Raw genomic sequence first — 15338 nt, forward strand, 5'->3', positions numbered from 1 at the left:
CCTCGCCTTCCATGGTAACTGCATTATTCCTGGTTTGTCCATGTCTTCCATGACGCGTCTGTTTCTCCTCCTGCCTCTGCTTTGTCCTCTCTGGCTGCCTCACACTGTACCTTTCCTGGAGTTGAGTGGGAGCCAGGCCTTCTAGCGCCATGCAGCCTCTCTCAAAGACAGCATCTCTCTCCTGATGTACGAAATGCTCTTTTGGGGCTTCCCTGGTGGCGCAGTGGTTGAGAGTCCGCCTGCCGATGCAGGGGACACGGGTTCGTGCCCCGGTCCGGGAGGATCCCACATGGCGCGGAGCGGCTGGGCCCGTGAGCCATGGCCGCTGAGCCTGCGCGTCCGGAGCCTGTGCTCCGCAACGGGAGAGGCCACAACAGTGAGAGGCCCGCGTACCGCAAAAAAAGAAAAAAAAGAAACGCTCTTTTGCTGCCTCCTGTCTGGGCTGCTGTCTTCTTGCTCAGGCTCCTCCCATTCTCTGCCCCGGGGAAATTTCACTTGTCTGCTCTGCTGTCACCCAGACTGAACCAATACTTACAAACCCATGGCCTCCTCCTAAGAGTACTAGCATTCTCAGGCCCAGACCAGGGATGGAACCCATGCCCCCTGCAGTGGAAGGGTGGAATCCTAACCACTGGACCGCCCGCCAGGGAAGTCCCAGTACTGACATTCTTTTGGTCTTCCCAGCTTGGTTCTTTTCACAGTGAAAACGTAAGGCAGTCTATATGTAATGAAGTGCTCAAATGTGTATTTTTGCTATGACTTTTCCTTCTCTTACTTTTAAAACCCATTTCTGTAAAATTTAAGATAATTTTTGAACTTAAAAGTTTCTCTCACACCAAGGTTGTCATCTGCACCGTCTCTGTACCCTTCTTACCTAACGGTAACTTCTTTCTGGGGTCTTAACTCCAGAGTCTCCCCTGACCATCCACCCAGAATGCTGATTCCAGAGTCATCTTTCTTACCTACTGCTCTCAACTTACCACTCATTGGAAAACCCGCAATCACTCCTTATTTCCAGCTGCCTAAAATCTAAATGCCATTAGCCTGACTTTCAAGAGCCTGTGCAATCTGGATACTTCTCCACTTAGCCAGTCTTATTCCTTGTTCCGCTTTAACAATATTCTGCTCTGATAAAGCCTGCCTCTTCACTCTTTCCACTTCAATGCCTTTTTTGTACGTTCGCCTTGCTTAGAATGCCCTCCCTCCCGACTTGAATAAGTGTCCTCTCATTCTATGAAGTCTTTCTTGTTCACAGCAGATGATCATGAATCATCCTCCCTTTTAAACTTGCACATGGCTTCAAGCCTGTGCCCCATGCACTTGCACATTGACTCTCCTGAACTACCTAGTGCTGACTTGCATGTGTCATCCCTTAATTCTGCAATCAGATTTAAGCTCCTTGTGAGCGGAAATGCTGCTTCACTTGAGGTCTTCCCCCAGGAGGGTAGTGGTCTACACTGGTTGATGCTACTTAGCACTTTTAACCTGAGGGCATGCATATAGCCTGAGAGATGCAATGATTTAATATTAAAGAGTCATTTAAAAATGGAAACGTTTCTTGATTTACTTCTAATGGGGCTTCAGAACTCAGATATTTTTCACATCTAAAAGTAATATAAGTAAATATACAAACTTTGAAAATAAAGTAAGGAGTGATGATTTGCATACAGACACTGTCATTTATTTTAGACTTTGCCAAAGATCCTTTGAGTATCTCTTTCCACACAACCTATCTCCCCATAGATCATCTCTTGACAAGGCTTGGAGGAACAGTAAATCTTAAAGCTAATGTTAGAAGCTGCACAAACATTTTGAGTCATTTGTATTAAAGATTATTTTGATGTGAAGATAGAGCATCTGCAATATTATACATTATATCACTGAAGAAAAGGTCATTTTAAAAATTATCAGCGGGGCTTCCCTGGTGGCGCAGTGGTTGAGAGTCCGCCTGCCGATGCAGGGGACACGGGTTCGTGCCCCGGTCAGGGAAGATCCCACATGCCGCGGAGCAGCTGGGCCCGTGAGCCATGGCCGCTGAGCCTGCGCGTCCAGAGCCTGTGCTCCGCAACGGGAGAGGCCACAGCAGTGAGAGGCCCACATCCAGCAAAAAAAAAAAAAAAGAGAGAGCTCTTCTGTAAAAATTATCAGCACTCACAACTTTCAGGACTTCCTGTGTGGTACAAATTGGAATACACCATGAAAAAGTCTGTATTAGAAGACTCTGTTAAGAAACATAATAGCCTTACCTTGACGTAATCATAAATGCATCTTTGCAAACTAGTTGCTGCCTCCAGAGCAAATGTGTTGAAGGTGAGTCTAATTAGTTTGTTTACAGGGGCAGTCATGAACCATATGCAGTTTAAATTCTTGTCATATCTTCCATTCGAATCAGAATCAGGAGAGGCAAAGGTACCATCTGAACGTGTCAGATAACCACCACATCCTTGCTGAGGCCCTGTGTTCAAAAAAAAAAGACACATCACGATGCAGAACAAAGAGAAGGGAACTGAAATTTTATGAGGAGGGTTTTTAAAAATCATATCGTTTCTTTTTTCTGATGAACATTATCAGACTGCTGCCCCTCATCTTAGTTTCTTTGCTGTTATTTCCTCTTCAACCACCAATCCACCAATCTCTACCAGCTCACATCTAGCTGCCTAGAAAAGTGGGTAAACAGATAGGGTTCTATATGCATTTTTGGAACTCTTGATGGGATTTATTGGAGCTTTTTTCTATTCTTGAAAAATCCAATTTTATACAAAGTATTTTGCATAACAAAACTGATGGAAACTGTGAACCCGTTTTACCTTTATGTTCTGCTTTTATGAACGCTGTCAGACTGAAAACTGAATTTAAGAAGATTTTACCCAACATCCCAAGAAAACTGGCTCTCAACAAATCTTTTATTTAAATAATCTGGTAGAAGGAGGATGAGAGGCATATAACACTACAATCCACTTTATATTGAACTGTACTCTATATTTGAATTTTTTCTTTTCCAAAAATAAGGGGAAGCTGAAGAAGAGGAACTTTAGTGGAGAAAAATATCTACTTTGAAATGAAAACCCTGAAATTCAGAATAAAAATACAAAAGAGAGATAAAGAATACTCTCAATACTCAACTATGAAAAAAAATATGGCACAAACTCCTCAGAGCACGGGATTTAGTTTCTTCCACTCCACAGCCTAAGGTGATGCCTTGGTAAGGAAGAAAAACTTTACTGACAGTTTCGAAAGATATACGTGAGGATGAATTAAGCTCAGAACAGCCCTGGTAGGAACAGAGATGAAACAGGCGTTCAAAAGAGTATTCATAAAGCTTGCATTCTACACAAACGTGCGCCATTACAAGTTCCGCAGTTAAATTCACAGTCTCATTCCATTTACTTGATCTGTTAAAAGTGAAAGGGTTGATTTCAACATTAGGGGGCGCTAAGATTCAGGAAACGCTCTTGGCAGGAAAGGCAAACAATGGCTGCCGACCTCGGATGCAAAGGATATCAAAGGCGCGGAGCGTTTTCCAGGATAGGTGCCTTACTTAGGAGGTCAGGCTACCCTGTCATAGCTTCTAAGGCAAGGAAAAATACAGAGTATTTGCACAGTCCGATGTTTCCTGGAGTTGAAATGCTTCCGAAGGCCCAGTCCCTGACATATCCATAGGTGGCATCTAGAACAAAATTATTCTGAAACCAAAGCAATGCTCATGACTCTGCTCCTATGAAACAGGCCTGCAAGATGAAGAAGTGGGGTTTGCACAGTTTTCACTCCAGTGCGGACTGACTGTTACCTAAGGCAACCACTTAAGCTTATTGACACGCCTAGCAGGGAAGAACAATTACTCAGGGTATTAATGAATTGAGAAAAGTATTTATCTATTAAATATTGCCAAGGAAATATATTTAGTATTTTTAAAAATAATTTTTATTGGAGTATAGTTGATTTACAATGCTGTGTTAGTTTCTGCTGTACAGCAAAGTGAATCAGTTATACATATCCACATGTCCACTCTTTTTTAGGTTCTGTTCCAATATAGGTCATTACCAAGTACTGAGTAGAGTTCCCTGTGCTATACAGTAGCTTCTTGCTAGTTATCTATTTTTTTATTTAGTACTGAGATGGGAGAAGATGCATGGTAGTCTAATAGCAGTGATAAGTCGTAAATCAACAATAATGATACAATTTAGAAAATGATAGGTGCCATGAAAGAGGCAGGAAAAGTCTTGTGAGTTTTGCAAGAAAGGGAGATTATTACTTCAGGCTAAGAGGACCTAGAATGTTCAAGGCGGAGGTGACAGTTGATCTGCATCTTAAAGGATAAATAGGACGAGACCATGTAGACTTGCCTGGTATTGGCAAGTCCAGGTTGAAAGACCTCGTAACCAAAGGTTACGTGGACAAGAATTTACATGTATAGAATTTGACCTTTAGACTTTATTCTCGGGGTAATAGGGATCCACTAGAAAGGTTTTTGATCAGAGGAGTGGTAGGGTCAGAATGAATGCACTTTCTCGTCAAGTCTGACCTAGAGATGCATCTGGTGGTCACGTTTGCACATAAGGGAGGGCCTGGAGGAGATGAAGTCAGGCCCAAGGACACCGCTGTGGTCCAGGCTGGCGGAGGCAAGGGGCAGTGCAGAGCTGGAGGTCTGCATGTAGGAAAACCAGACCACTGGGCTTTATTCTACTAACGCATCAGCTGCAAAAACTAAATGCTATTTTTAAAAATTCAAGTTATATGTTTTATCACCCCTTGCTTATTAATTGTTGCTAATAAGTTAATAAGGGCAGAATGACAATTGTACTGGGCACCAAGAGTGCCATTATACACACTTAGTAGACAAGACTACTGCTGCAGCTATCATTGCTACTTCTGCTACTAATGCCCTAAGACAGAGATACCCTCCCTTCAGGAAACCCAGAGCAAGGATCTGCAGATCGCTGGTGTGCACTGGCACAGACTGAGTGGGAGACTGCATGATTCCTAACTTTTCAGAATCTCTCTTTGCAGAGCCCCAGAATGGACAGAGTACAGTAAGTCCTCTACATACGAACCTTCAAGTTGCAAACTTTCAAAGATGCGAACGTGCATTGCATCAACGTCAGGTGTGAGCGAAATGGCAGCTTGCCCTCCACCTCCTATTGCTGTGATCCTTCAGCTCTACCATCTCCCACCTCCCCTCCCTCCTCCAGTCAGTAACTCTTCTTGCCTGTTCACTCAATGCCAGCCTCTGGACGCCAGCTGTTGTGCTGTACTACTGTGCTTTTCAAGGTACTGTGCTGTAAGATTAAAGATGTTTCATTTTTTGTGTTTTTTTTAATGTATTATTTGTGTGAAAAGTATTATAAACCTATTACAGTACAGTACTATATAGCTGATTGTGTTAGTTGGGTACCTAGGCTAACTTTGTTGGACTTACAAACAAATTGGACTTACGAATGCATTCTCGGAACAGAGTTTACTCATAGGTAGGGGACTTAGCTGTATGTTTTCTGTCACTTGATGTTAGGTTTCACCATATGACTTGCTTGAGACAATGGAATATTAATGGTCATGGAGTAGGAAGAGGCCTTAAATGTGCTTATGTTTTTTGGCTTGGAGTTTTGTCCTCCTGTGATCCACCAAGAGCTCACACCCTGGGTACCTGCGTGGAGAGCAGACCTGACTCCAGGCTGTACTGTAGGCCAAGCACAGTCAACCTGCATCCTGGAACAGGCAGGCAAACTGGCCTGCTGACCCGTAAGTGACAAAAATAATATTCTAGGTATAAGCCACCGCATTTTGGATCATTTGTTATACAGCATTATTGTGGCAATAGCTGACAAATAACAAAAATAGCTTTTTTGAATTATCAAACTATAATAGAGCACATTGATGAACTCATAAAATATACATACAAGTAAAAAAATAAAGGAGAACTAAAATTATCATCAGATAGTCCTGGCTAAAATAGTCAAATAACTGAAGTATAACATTATATGAGTGAATTATACAACTCATATTCTATATGAATAATATTATATGAATAAATAGTCAAATAAAAGATGTCCATGTCCATCCCTGGACAACCGCTACTTGGACAGATGGTGGCTGGCTAGCTGTACTTTCAGATAACAATCGGCCTGACTTCAGGCATTTTCCTGTTCCCCAGTGAGCCAGCTAGGGCTTCAGGCTGTAGTTGAATGTAGTTGAAGGAAGCAGCACTGAAGCACAGGAAACAGAACACAAATGCCTTTAAGGCTGGTTCCTTAGGGAAATGGGAGTTCCATAATCCTTTCTTTGAGTAAATCTTGCTGTGATTTTCAAAGCTACAGTAGACAGCTGCCCTAAAGCAGTGAATTCATTTAAAAAGTTCAACTAAGCTTCAGATGAACATGTCTTGTCTTTTTTGCTAAAAGTGAATTGGAGTTATTATTCTCTACTCCCTAACCTTAAACATGCACCACCTTTTAAGTATCATATTTATATCTGCAAGGAAAACATTTCTTAATGGCTTTTGTAACCTGAGTTATGTTTTTCTGTTTGTTTTCAGTAATGTCACTCAATTTGCCTCACTTTAAACATCCTAATTTGAGACCCAGCCTAATTTAACTTAGAATGTGTACTTAGTCTGGTAATATTTGGGAAGCATAAAACTGAAATACTCAAAGAAAGGTAATCTCAGCAGTTAATCAGGAGCTATAGTCACAAGTAAAAGAGCAATGCAATGTATAAGGAACTCGGGAAAATTATATAATTAACTTTTAATTTATTCTGCATTATTTTGGTATTACTGAAAACACCCTATGTATGCATTAATAGTCTTATGGCGTTTCATGAAAATCATTCTCACCAACTTTGAGATTTTAAAAATGACTTATTAAGCAATATATAATGATATAATCATGTCAACTGATGCAAGAAGAGGATGTGACAAAATCCAGCACACATCATGACATAAACTCTCAGCAAACTAGGAGTAGAAGGGACTTTTCTCAACTTCATTAAGAGCATCTACAAAAACCATATAGCCTGCATGATACTTAATGGTGAAAAACTAAATGCCTTCTTCCTAAGGTTAGGAACAAGGCAAGGACATTTTTCTCACCACTATTCAACAAAGTATTGGAAACTCTTGCCATTGTAATAGACAAGAAAAAAAATACAGACTGGAGAGGAAGGAATAAAATTGCCACTATCTGCAGATGCAGAAAATCCCAAGGAATCTACATAAAAATTCCTAGATTAACAAATGAGTTCAGCAAGAACCCAGGCTGGAAGAACAAGGCACAAAAGCAATCACATTTCTATAAACTCACAATGCATGTGTGGAAACCAGAGTTAAAAATACAATCGCTCTAAAGAAAATAAAATACTTAGGTATACACTTACTGAAATGTATACAGAACTTGTGTGCTGAAAGTTACCAAGTGATGAAAGAAATTCAAGACCTAAATAAATGGTGAGACGTGTGTATTCATGGACTGGAAGACTCAGCCTAGTAAAGATGCCAGTTATTTCCCAAATGATGCACAGCTTTCATTGTAATTCCTACCAAAGCCCCAGCAAGATTTTTCTGTTGCCTTAAAAAAGCTTATTTTAAAACTGTGGTACGTCAAGACAACAGAATATTATTCAGGGCTAGAAAATGAACTATCAAGCCATGAAAAGACATGGGAGCAACTCAGGGCATATTCCTAAGTGAAAGGAGCCAATGTGAAAAGGCTACATACGGTACAGTTCCAACTAGATGACATTCTGGAAAAGGCAAAACTAATGAGACAGTAAAAGAATCAGTGGTCGCCAGGGGTTGGGGGGAGGGAGGGAGGGAGGGAGGCATGAACAGCCAGAGCACGGAGGATTTTTAGGGCAGTGAAAATACTCTGTAAGATACCATAACGTTGGATACACGTCATTACACATTTGTCCAAATCCATTGGATGTACAACACCAGGAGTGAACTGTGACTCAAACTATGGCTGTTGGGTGGTTATGATGCTTCACTGAATATCATCAGTTGTAACAAATGTCTCACTCTGGTGGGGATGTGGTCAATGGTGGAGGCTGTGCACGTGAGGGGCGAGGGCATAAGGGGAATCTCTGTACCTTCCCCTCAATTTTGCTATAAATCTAAAACTGCTGTAAAAAATAAAGTCTTAATAAAAACCAACCAACCAACCAAAACAAAACAAACAACTTATTTTAAAATTTACATAGAAAGTCACAGGCTCTTGAATAGTTAAAACAATCTTGACAAAGAAGAATAATCTGGAAAGGATCGGGCTTCCCTGGTGGCGCAGTGGTTGAGAGTCCGCCTGCCGATGCAGGGGACACGGGTTTGTGCCCCGGTCCGGGAAGATCCCACGTGCCGCGGAGTGGCTGGGCCTGTGAGCCATGGCCGCTGAGCCTGCACGTCTGGAGCCTGTGCTCCGCAACGGGAGAGGCCACAGCAGTGAGAGGCCCGCGTACTGAAAACAAAAACAAAAACAAAAAAAAACTGGAAAGGATCAATCTACCTATTACTATACAGCTATAGTAATCCAGATAGTATGATATTCGTGGAGTGTTAGACAAACAGATCAATGGAAAAGAATAAAGAACCCAGAAATATGTCCACACAAATATGTCCAAGTGATTATTTACAAAGATGCAAAAGCAATTCAGTGGAGGAAGGATAGTCTTTCAACAAATGGTGATAGAGAAATTGGACATCCAGGGGCAAAAATTAGGTCCAATCTAAACCTCAGACCTTGAACAAAAATTAGTTCAAAATGGATCGTAAACATAAATGAAAAATGTAAAACCATAAAACTTTTAGAAGAAATCGAAGTAGAAAATCTTTGCGACCTCAGGATAGGTAGAGTTCTTAGCCTTGTTATCCAAACACTATACATAAAAGGAGAAACTGATATGCTGGACTTCTTCAAAATTAAAAACTTTTGTTCTAAGAAAGGCCCTGTTAAGAGGACAAAAAGACAAGCTATGGACTGGGAGAAAATATTTGCAGACCATGTACCTGAGGAAGGACTACTACTGAGAATATATGAAGAACTCTCAAAACCCAATAGTGGAAAAACAAGTAATCCAATTAAAAAATGGGAAAAAATTATGAACATCTATTTCGCCAAAGAGGATATACATATGACCAAAAAAACACATGAAAATTGTTCACTATTAGGGATATGTAAATTAAAACCATAATGATATGAATACATTTCTATCAGAATGGCTAAAATACACGCACGCACGCACGCACACACACACACACACACACACACACACACACACACACGAGTGATAGCTCATTGTAGAATACCGCACACCACAATGGAATGACCAGGGTGAGGGTGTCCCAAGTGTGGATAGCACAGAAAGTACTCCATAAGGACTCTCTCGCCAAGATGACAGAACACAGATGACAATGAAATAGCATCTTAAAGTGCTGAATGGAAATAACTGCCAAACTAGAATTCTGTATTCAGAGAAAAAATCCCACAAAATTTAAGACAGAATAAAGCCATTTTCAGAAAAACAAAAACCAAAAGACATTTTTACTAGAAGATTTGCAATAAATAAATTAAAAAAAAAAACACTAAAGGGAGTTCTTCAAAAAGAAATAAACTGATCTCAGATGGAAGCACAGAAATTCAGGAAGAAAGAACAAAAGCAATGGTAAGTATACATAATTACTAACTGAAACAATAAAAACATTTTATATGCTTAAAACATATGTAGAATTTAAATAATTTATATTAACAGCACGGAAGACAGGAAGTAGACTAATGGAGTTAAAATGTTGCATTTATCATGATATGGTAAAAGGACTAGTTTTAGGGCTTCCCTGGTGGCGCAGTGGTTGGGAGTCCACCTGCCGATGTAGGAGACACGGGTTCGTGCCCCGGTCTGGAAGATCCCACATGCCGCGGAGCGGCTGGGCCCGTGAGCCATGCCGCTGAGCCTGCGCGTCCGGAGCCTGTGCTCTGCAACGGGAGAGGCCACAACAGTGAGAGGCCCGCGTACCCAGCCCCCCAAAACAGGACTAGTTTTAAATTAGATTCTAATGAGTCAAAGATGAATGTTATAATCCCTAAGAGTAACTGACTATATAAGTAATGATTTTTATTTATTTATTTTTGTTTTCTTTATTCAAGATCCATTTATTCTCTAGTTCTGCCCACATGGAGACACCCTCCTTGAAAAGGCATTAAATTCTTCCCTTAACTTTAACACCTTGTGCTGAAAACACGTGTTCCAAGGTTTCAGCTGCAAGATCCATTCTTAAAGCACTGATTCTTAAACCTCTTCTAGATTTCTCCCCTTGGATGGAGGGAGATGACCCAAACACAGCGAAGAACAGCTCGGGACTGGGGGCTCTGCTCGCCCAGAAGACTTTGCAGCTCCCCTCAGCCCCCGGGCTGGAGCCAGGATTAGGGCCCTGAGGCGAGGGCCCTCTTCCCTAGACTGGTTGTCCCCTCTAGTTTCCCCAGAGTCTCGGGATTCCAGACGGTCTCTGCTCACGCTCCTGCATCACACCTGCTGCCTCAGCACTGCTGATACACGCCAAGGGGGGAAAAGCACACAGAACTGCCTTTCAACGCAGCGACGTTCTACACCAAAGTTATCTGAGAAGCCTGCAGGTTCTTTGCCATCGGAGGACACTCCCAAGGCCACCACTACCCCAGGCTCCCCACTGCCCTTGCCGGTGGCCTGGACGTGCGTGGCCGCAGTGCTGAGTCGCGCACACCCCGGTCTCCACTCCACTCTCCCGGGGAACTGAGGACGGCGCCCCGGGCTCAGCGGCAGGATCTGTCCCGAAGCCAGTCCTAGAGTGACAAGAGCCACACCTGCGGATCTGGATTGTTCCACCGACCGGCCGCCCAGGACCGAGCTGGGCCCACGGACCCGGGTCTGGATTGTGTCGGCTGCTGCTTCTTGCCTGGGTTCACAGGCCGACAGCCAGTGTCCTCCCTTCCCTGCTCGTCACCACACCAGCGGCTCACTCCTACCTGCTGTCGTCCCCGGCCTGGCCACCGCGGGCTCCCGGGCCCACCAAGAACTGAGACGCCAGCAGGCGCCTAGCTCCCATTAGGCCAGCTCCCCGTTGAACTACGGCTGCCTAGCCGTGTTCTCAAGGCTTCAGGGCCGGCGCCGCCCCTCCCTGGACCCGCGATGCTCCCCGGACCCGCGATGCTCCCCGGATCCGCGATGCTCTGCGGAGGAGCCGGAGCCTCGCCGCACGCAGCCCAGCACAGGCGACCTCCGCGCCCGCCTGTCCCGCCGCCCGGACAGTAATGATTTTTAAAAAAGAGTGACAATTGATTAATTCAGAAAAGGCAAAAACACAAAGATGGCTAAAGAAACATAAGAACATATGGAACAAACAGAAAACAATACGGTGGTCTATTTAAATCCAATAATGTTAGTAATTTTATTAGTAACATGGTCCAATCTCCAACTGAAAGACAAAGTAAAACAAAACCCAAATACATTCTTTGGGGTAGAGAAATGTTGAAAGTGGAGAGATTGAAAAATATACCATGAACTGGAAGAAAGCTAGGGAAGCTGTATACTGAATCAGAAAAAGTAGACATTAAAGCAAAAAAACCCAAAAAACCAAAAAAAGACCTTGCAGAATAACATGAGTCAATTCACCAAATTCACCAGGAAGATATAATCATTTCAAACGTATATGTGCTACACACTACACTGTCTCTAAGCAAAATAAGACCAGAGTTCTAGCCCTGATCTCTCTACTGAGCTTCTCATTCTCGTATCTGACTACCTGCTGAACATTAGCTGGATGCCTTAAAGGCACCAAACATTCCGCACCAAAACCAAACATTATTACTTTCTCCTATGAAACCTGGCCCTCCTGTAAACTTACATTTAGATAGCGGTATCGCGGGATATTGTCCAGAAACCTTAGGGTCATCATGTTTTCCTTTTCCCTCAATTCATTGTTTAAAGACTACTGTGTCCTCTTGATCCTGTATCTTAAGTGCTTCTCCTTTCAAGTTCCTTCTTTATTTTCACACTGTCACTGCTCTCATCCCCTGCCTACATGATGGTAATACTTTCCCAATTTTTCTCTGTCTAAAATGCTGCCCCTGCTTCAAAACATCACCCTCACAGGTGCTAGCATGTGCTTCCTACACCACATCTGATTAGATCATAGTACTCTCCAGCCTCCAAACGATGAACGGTTCCATCCGCAACCGATGCAGAGCCCACCTTGTCCACCTCCTCCTGTCTCTCCTGTTTCAGCCCCTACTGCTCTCTACCTGACAACCCAAAGCGGTAGTAACAACATGCAAGCCAGTGTGTGGCCTCTGAAATGGGATAGGACTTTGCAACTTTGCACATAAAATGCCTGCTTTCCCAACGAAGGCCTTCTCAGCCTTCCGAGTGAGTATGATTTATAGCTAAAATTTAGTGCGTGCTAAAAGGGTGTCAGGGAATGTTCTAGTTTAATCTTCCCCACAACCCTATGAGGTAGTTACTATTAGTGGGCCCCTTTTACAGATGAGAAAATCAAGAGGATAAGTAATTGTCCGAGGTCAAACTTGCTGGGATGTGTCAGGGCTGAGTCTGAACCTAGACAGTCTATCCCCACAGCGTGCGATACATGTACAAACCACTAACGACAGTTCACGGTTCACACTCCGTGCAGTGATTTCGCGAACTTTTTTTCCTGTGTCCTTTTTATTTTACTCAGTGCCGAAGTACTTCAGATCGCTTCTGCCTCTGCTGTCCTCTGCACATACTTCTGACAAAAGCATTTATCAGAATTTACAATTATTTGCTGACTGTTGAGTAAGCTTCTCAGAAATAGAGATCTTGTTGAATTCGTCTTCGTATCCCCAGAGAAAAGATCACTGCCTGCATAGTAAGTAGCTGGTGAATACTGTTGAATAAGCAATTCAGGAAAGCACAGAAAATATATAGATAGCTCTTACTGGAGGGATCTTTGCTTTCTAGTCTAAGTTTATAAGGGAATTCTTGGGATTAAATATATTTCTTGATTTATAAAGTTGTTACTATGCAATAAACATATTATGTACATGTGCATGTGTGTCTATATATATGTCTGTATATGTGTATATATATATGTGTATGTGTGTATATATGTGTATATACATATATACACACACAGGCACAGGACCAAGTTTTTGGTCCTATGTATTAACCTGTTTCAAAGGTAAGTTAGTTGACTTTTATGGCATATTTGATTGTGAAGAAACAACCAGCAGAACAACACCAAAAATATCACCAAAAGATTGAAAACACTGCCGAAGGGGTAGTTTTGTTTTTTTGTTTTTGTAGGAAAATGCTTGTTTAGCTAAAAATTTGCAATTATAAATGATGTTAGTTCTGTTACTTAAGAAAATCTGATCTCTGAGTGTTGGATTTCCGAAGGCAGAGCAAATCTAAAAATTTGTAAAATTCCAGACGCTCTAATGTGCAGCACACTATATAGAAGAATGACTTTCTCTCATCATTGACAATTACAAAGCCAAAAGTTAGCAAAAATTAGAAACTGTTCTATTTAGAGAGCAGGATTAATAGCAATGTGCTATTCAATTGTCATAAAATAGGTTGCGTTAGAAAAGATATGAAATTCATCAAACCAGAGTATACAATAGTTTTTAATAATTGTAAACAAGGGCATGGAATTGTTTTGTTGTTCTCGTTAATATATTAGGTTGCACACTGTGCTATTGATATTTAAATTTTATGACTCTGGTGGCAGTGTGATTTAGTGGAGACGGATTATTTTCCCAGTTCTGCTCAAGATTTGCTAAGAGGCCCTGGCAAGTCACTTAATTTCTGTGTGACTCAGTTCCCCAATTTGTAAAGTAAAATATACGAGAATGCCAATTAGGATTACAACATAAAAATAAATGCCCAAGTTCCTTAATTTTGATAGAATTTTAAGAAATTTTACTAAATTGGAGGCCATCATTTGGGGTTAGAGATTTTTGTTATACAGAAATTTATTACCCTTATATTCCAATGGAATTATACTCCACATAATTGTGCTAATTCTTTACCATTATATCATGCAAAGCTGTGAAGATAGATGTGACATTTGTCTGTCAATAGCGGAAAGAAAATGGGCTTTTACTGTATGTGTATATGTATGCATATATATATAAATTATTTGTAAATATAAATGTTACTTAAAATATAAATACTAAACATATATATTTTATGTATATTATATTTATAATATATAAAATATATTTGTATCATAAATATAAGTATACTATAAATATATAATTATGCTATATTATTTATAAATAGTATATTTTACTCAAAAATATTTTTTTCCTTTCCTTATGGGAAGGAGGAAATAGTGACTGCTGCAGTTATGTGCAATATTTATATAGTAACAGTAAATTAAATGCACTATTTAGGACTAGGTACAAATTGGAAAGCAGGCAGTGTCAAAGGAGAAGATGAGAATGGAGAAAAGTAGCTCTATCTCCCCAAAGAGTTAGAAAAGAAATGACTTGCCTTTGAGAAAAGTCACCCCCAGAATCCCTCATCGTCCTGAGTGTGTTCACTGATCTCTACAAAAGCGATGTGGGCATTTTAGGAAAAGGGTGAATTTGGGAGATGGTCCTACCTGATTCCAAGCTTGGTTTTACCTCTTATAAACCCTTTGACTGCAAGCAAATTACCTAATCTCCTAACTTCTTTGTTCCTCCATTGTAAAATGGGATAATCCCTGTCTCAGGGGTAGTTGTGAGGATTAGATGAGAAAATCCATGCAAAGCCCCTCCCATAGAAGCTCAGTGACAGGCAGTCCTTATCTGTATGCCTTGGGCATCCCTGACATCTTCTCCTGGGGGTGAACTGAAATTAAAGCTACCACACAAAGGCAGCAGATTTTTCACATCTCAGAACAAAGAGAAGAATATAGTCCCTGACAATGTTTTATCTCTAAACTACTGTTTACAAGTAAAGAATTTTTTTCAGTGTTTAATGCTGACCAGTCTGCTTTTATGCTGCTGGAAACACTACATTAAAGCCAGGCCCAATGAATAAGGATAATGATTATTACAGGGAATCTATGCTTATAAATAATTTAATCCTAAACATCCAGTTGCTGGATGAGTTGCATTTTTAGGAGGGCTGGTGTTGTTTTGGTTATGCAGAATAATTGCTTGCCAGCTTCTTGTTTATTTCAATGTTTTTCAAAGTGTTATCTTATAATTTACCACTAACTCAATTTTATCACTTAGCTTGGTCTTCACAGTACCATCTGGTTTCATTTTCCCAATGACAACCCTATCCTTCAAGACCAGGAGCAGCAATTTGGTCATTTAAGGAGGGGGTGAGTGGGTTAGAGCACAGAC

At 41.3% G+C, this 15338-nt stretch overlaps 1 protein-coding gene across 2 annotated transcripts in view; it reads right to left on the minus strand.

Moving 5' to 3' along the window:
* CUBN (cubilin) overlaps positions 1-15338 on the minus strand; it is a 281633-nt gene that overhangs the window by 20898 nt on the left and 245397 nt on the right. For both annotated transcript variants that reach the window (XM_067704299.1, XM_067704308.1), the window contains one exon: positions 2247-2455. In XM_067704299.1, the coding sequence (XP_067560400.1) occupies positions 2247-2455 (209 nt within the window). The remainder of the gene's footprint in view (positions 1-2246; positions 2456-15338) is intronic.

The sequence above is a fragment of the Pseudorca crassidens genome, chromosome 1 (genome assembly GCF_039906515.1).
Source record: "Pseudorca crassidens isolate mPseCra1 chromosome 1, mPseCra1.hap1, whole genome shotgun sequence".
Classification (NCBI taxonomy): Eukaryota; Metazoa; Chordata; class Mammalia; order Artiodactyla; family Delphinidae; genus Pseudorca; species Pseudorca crassidens.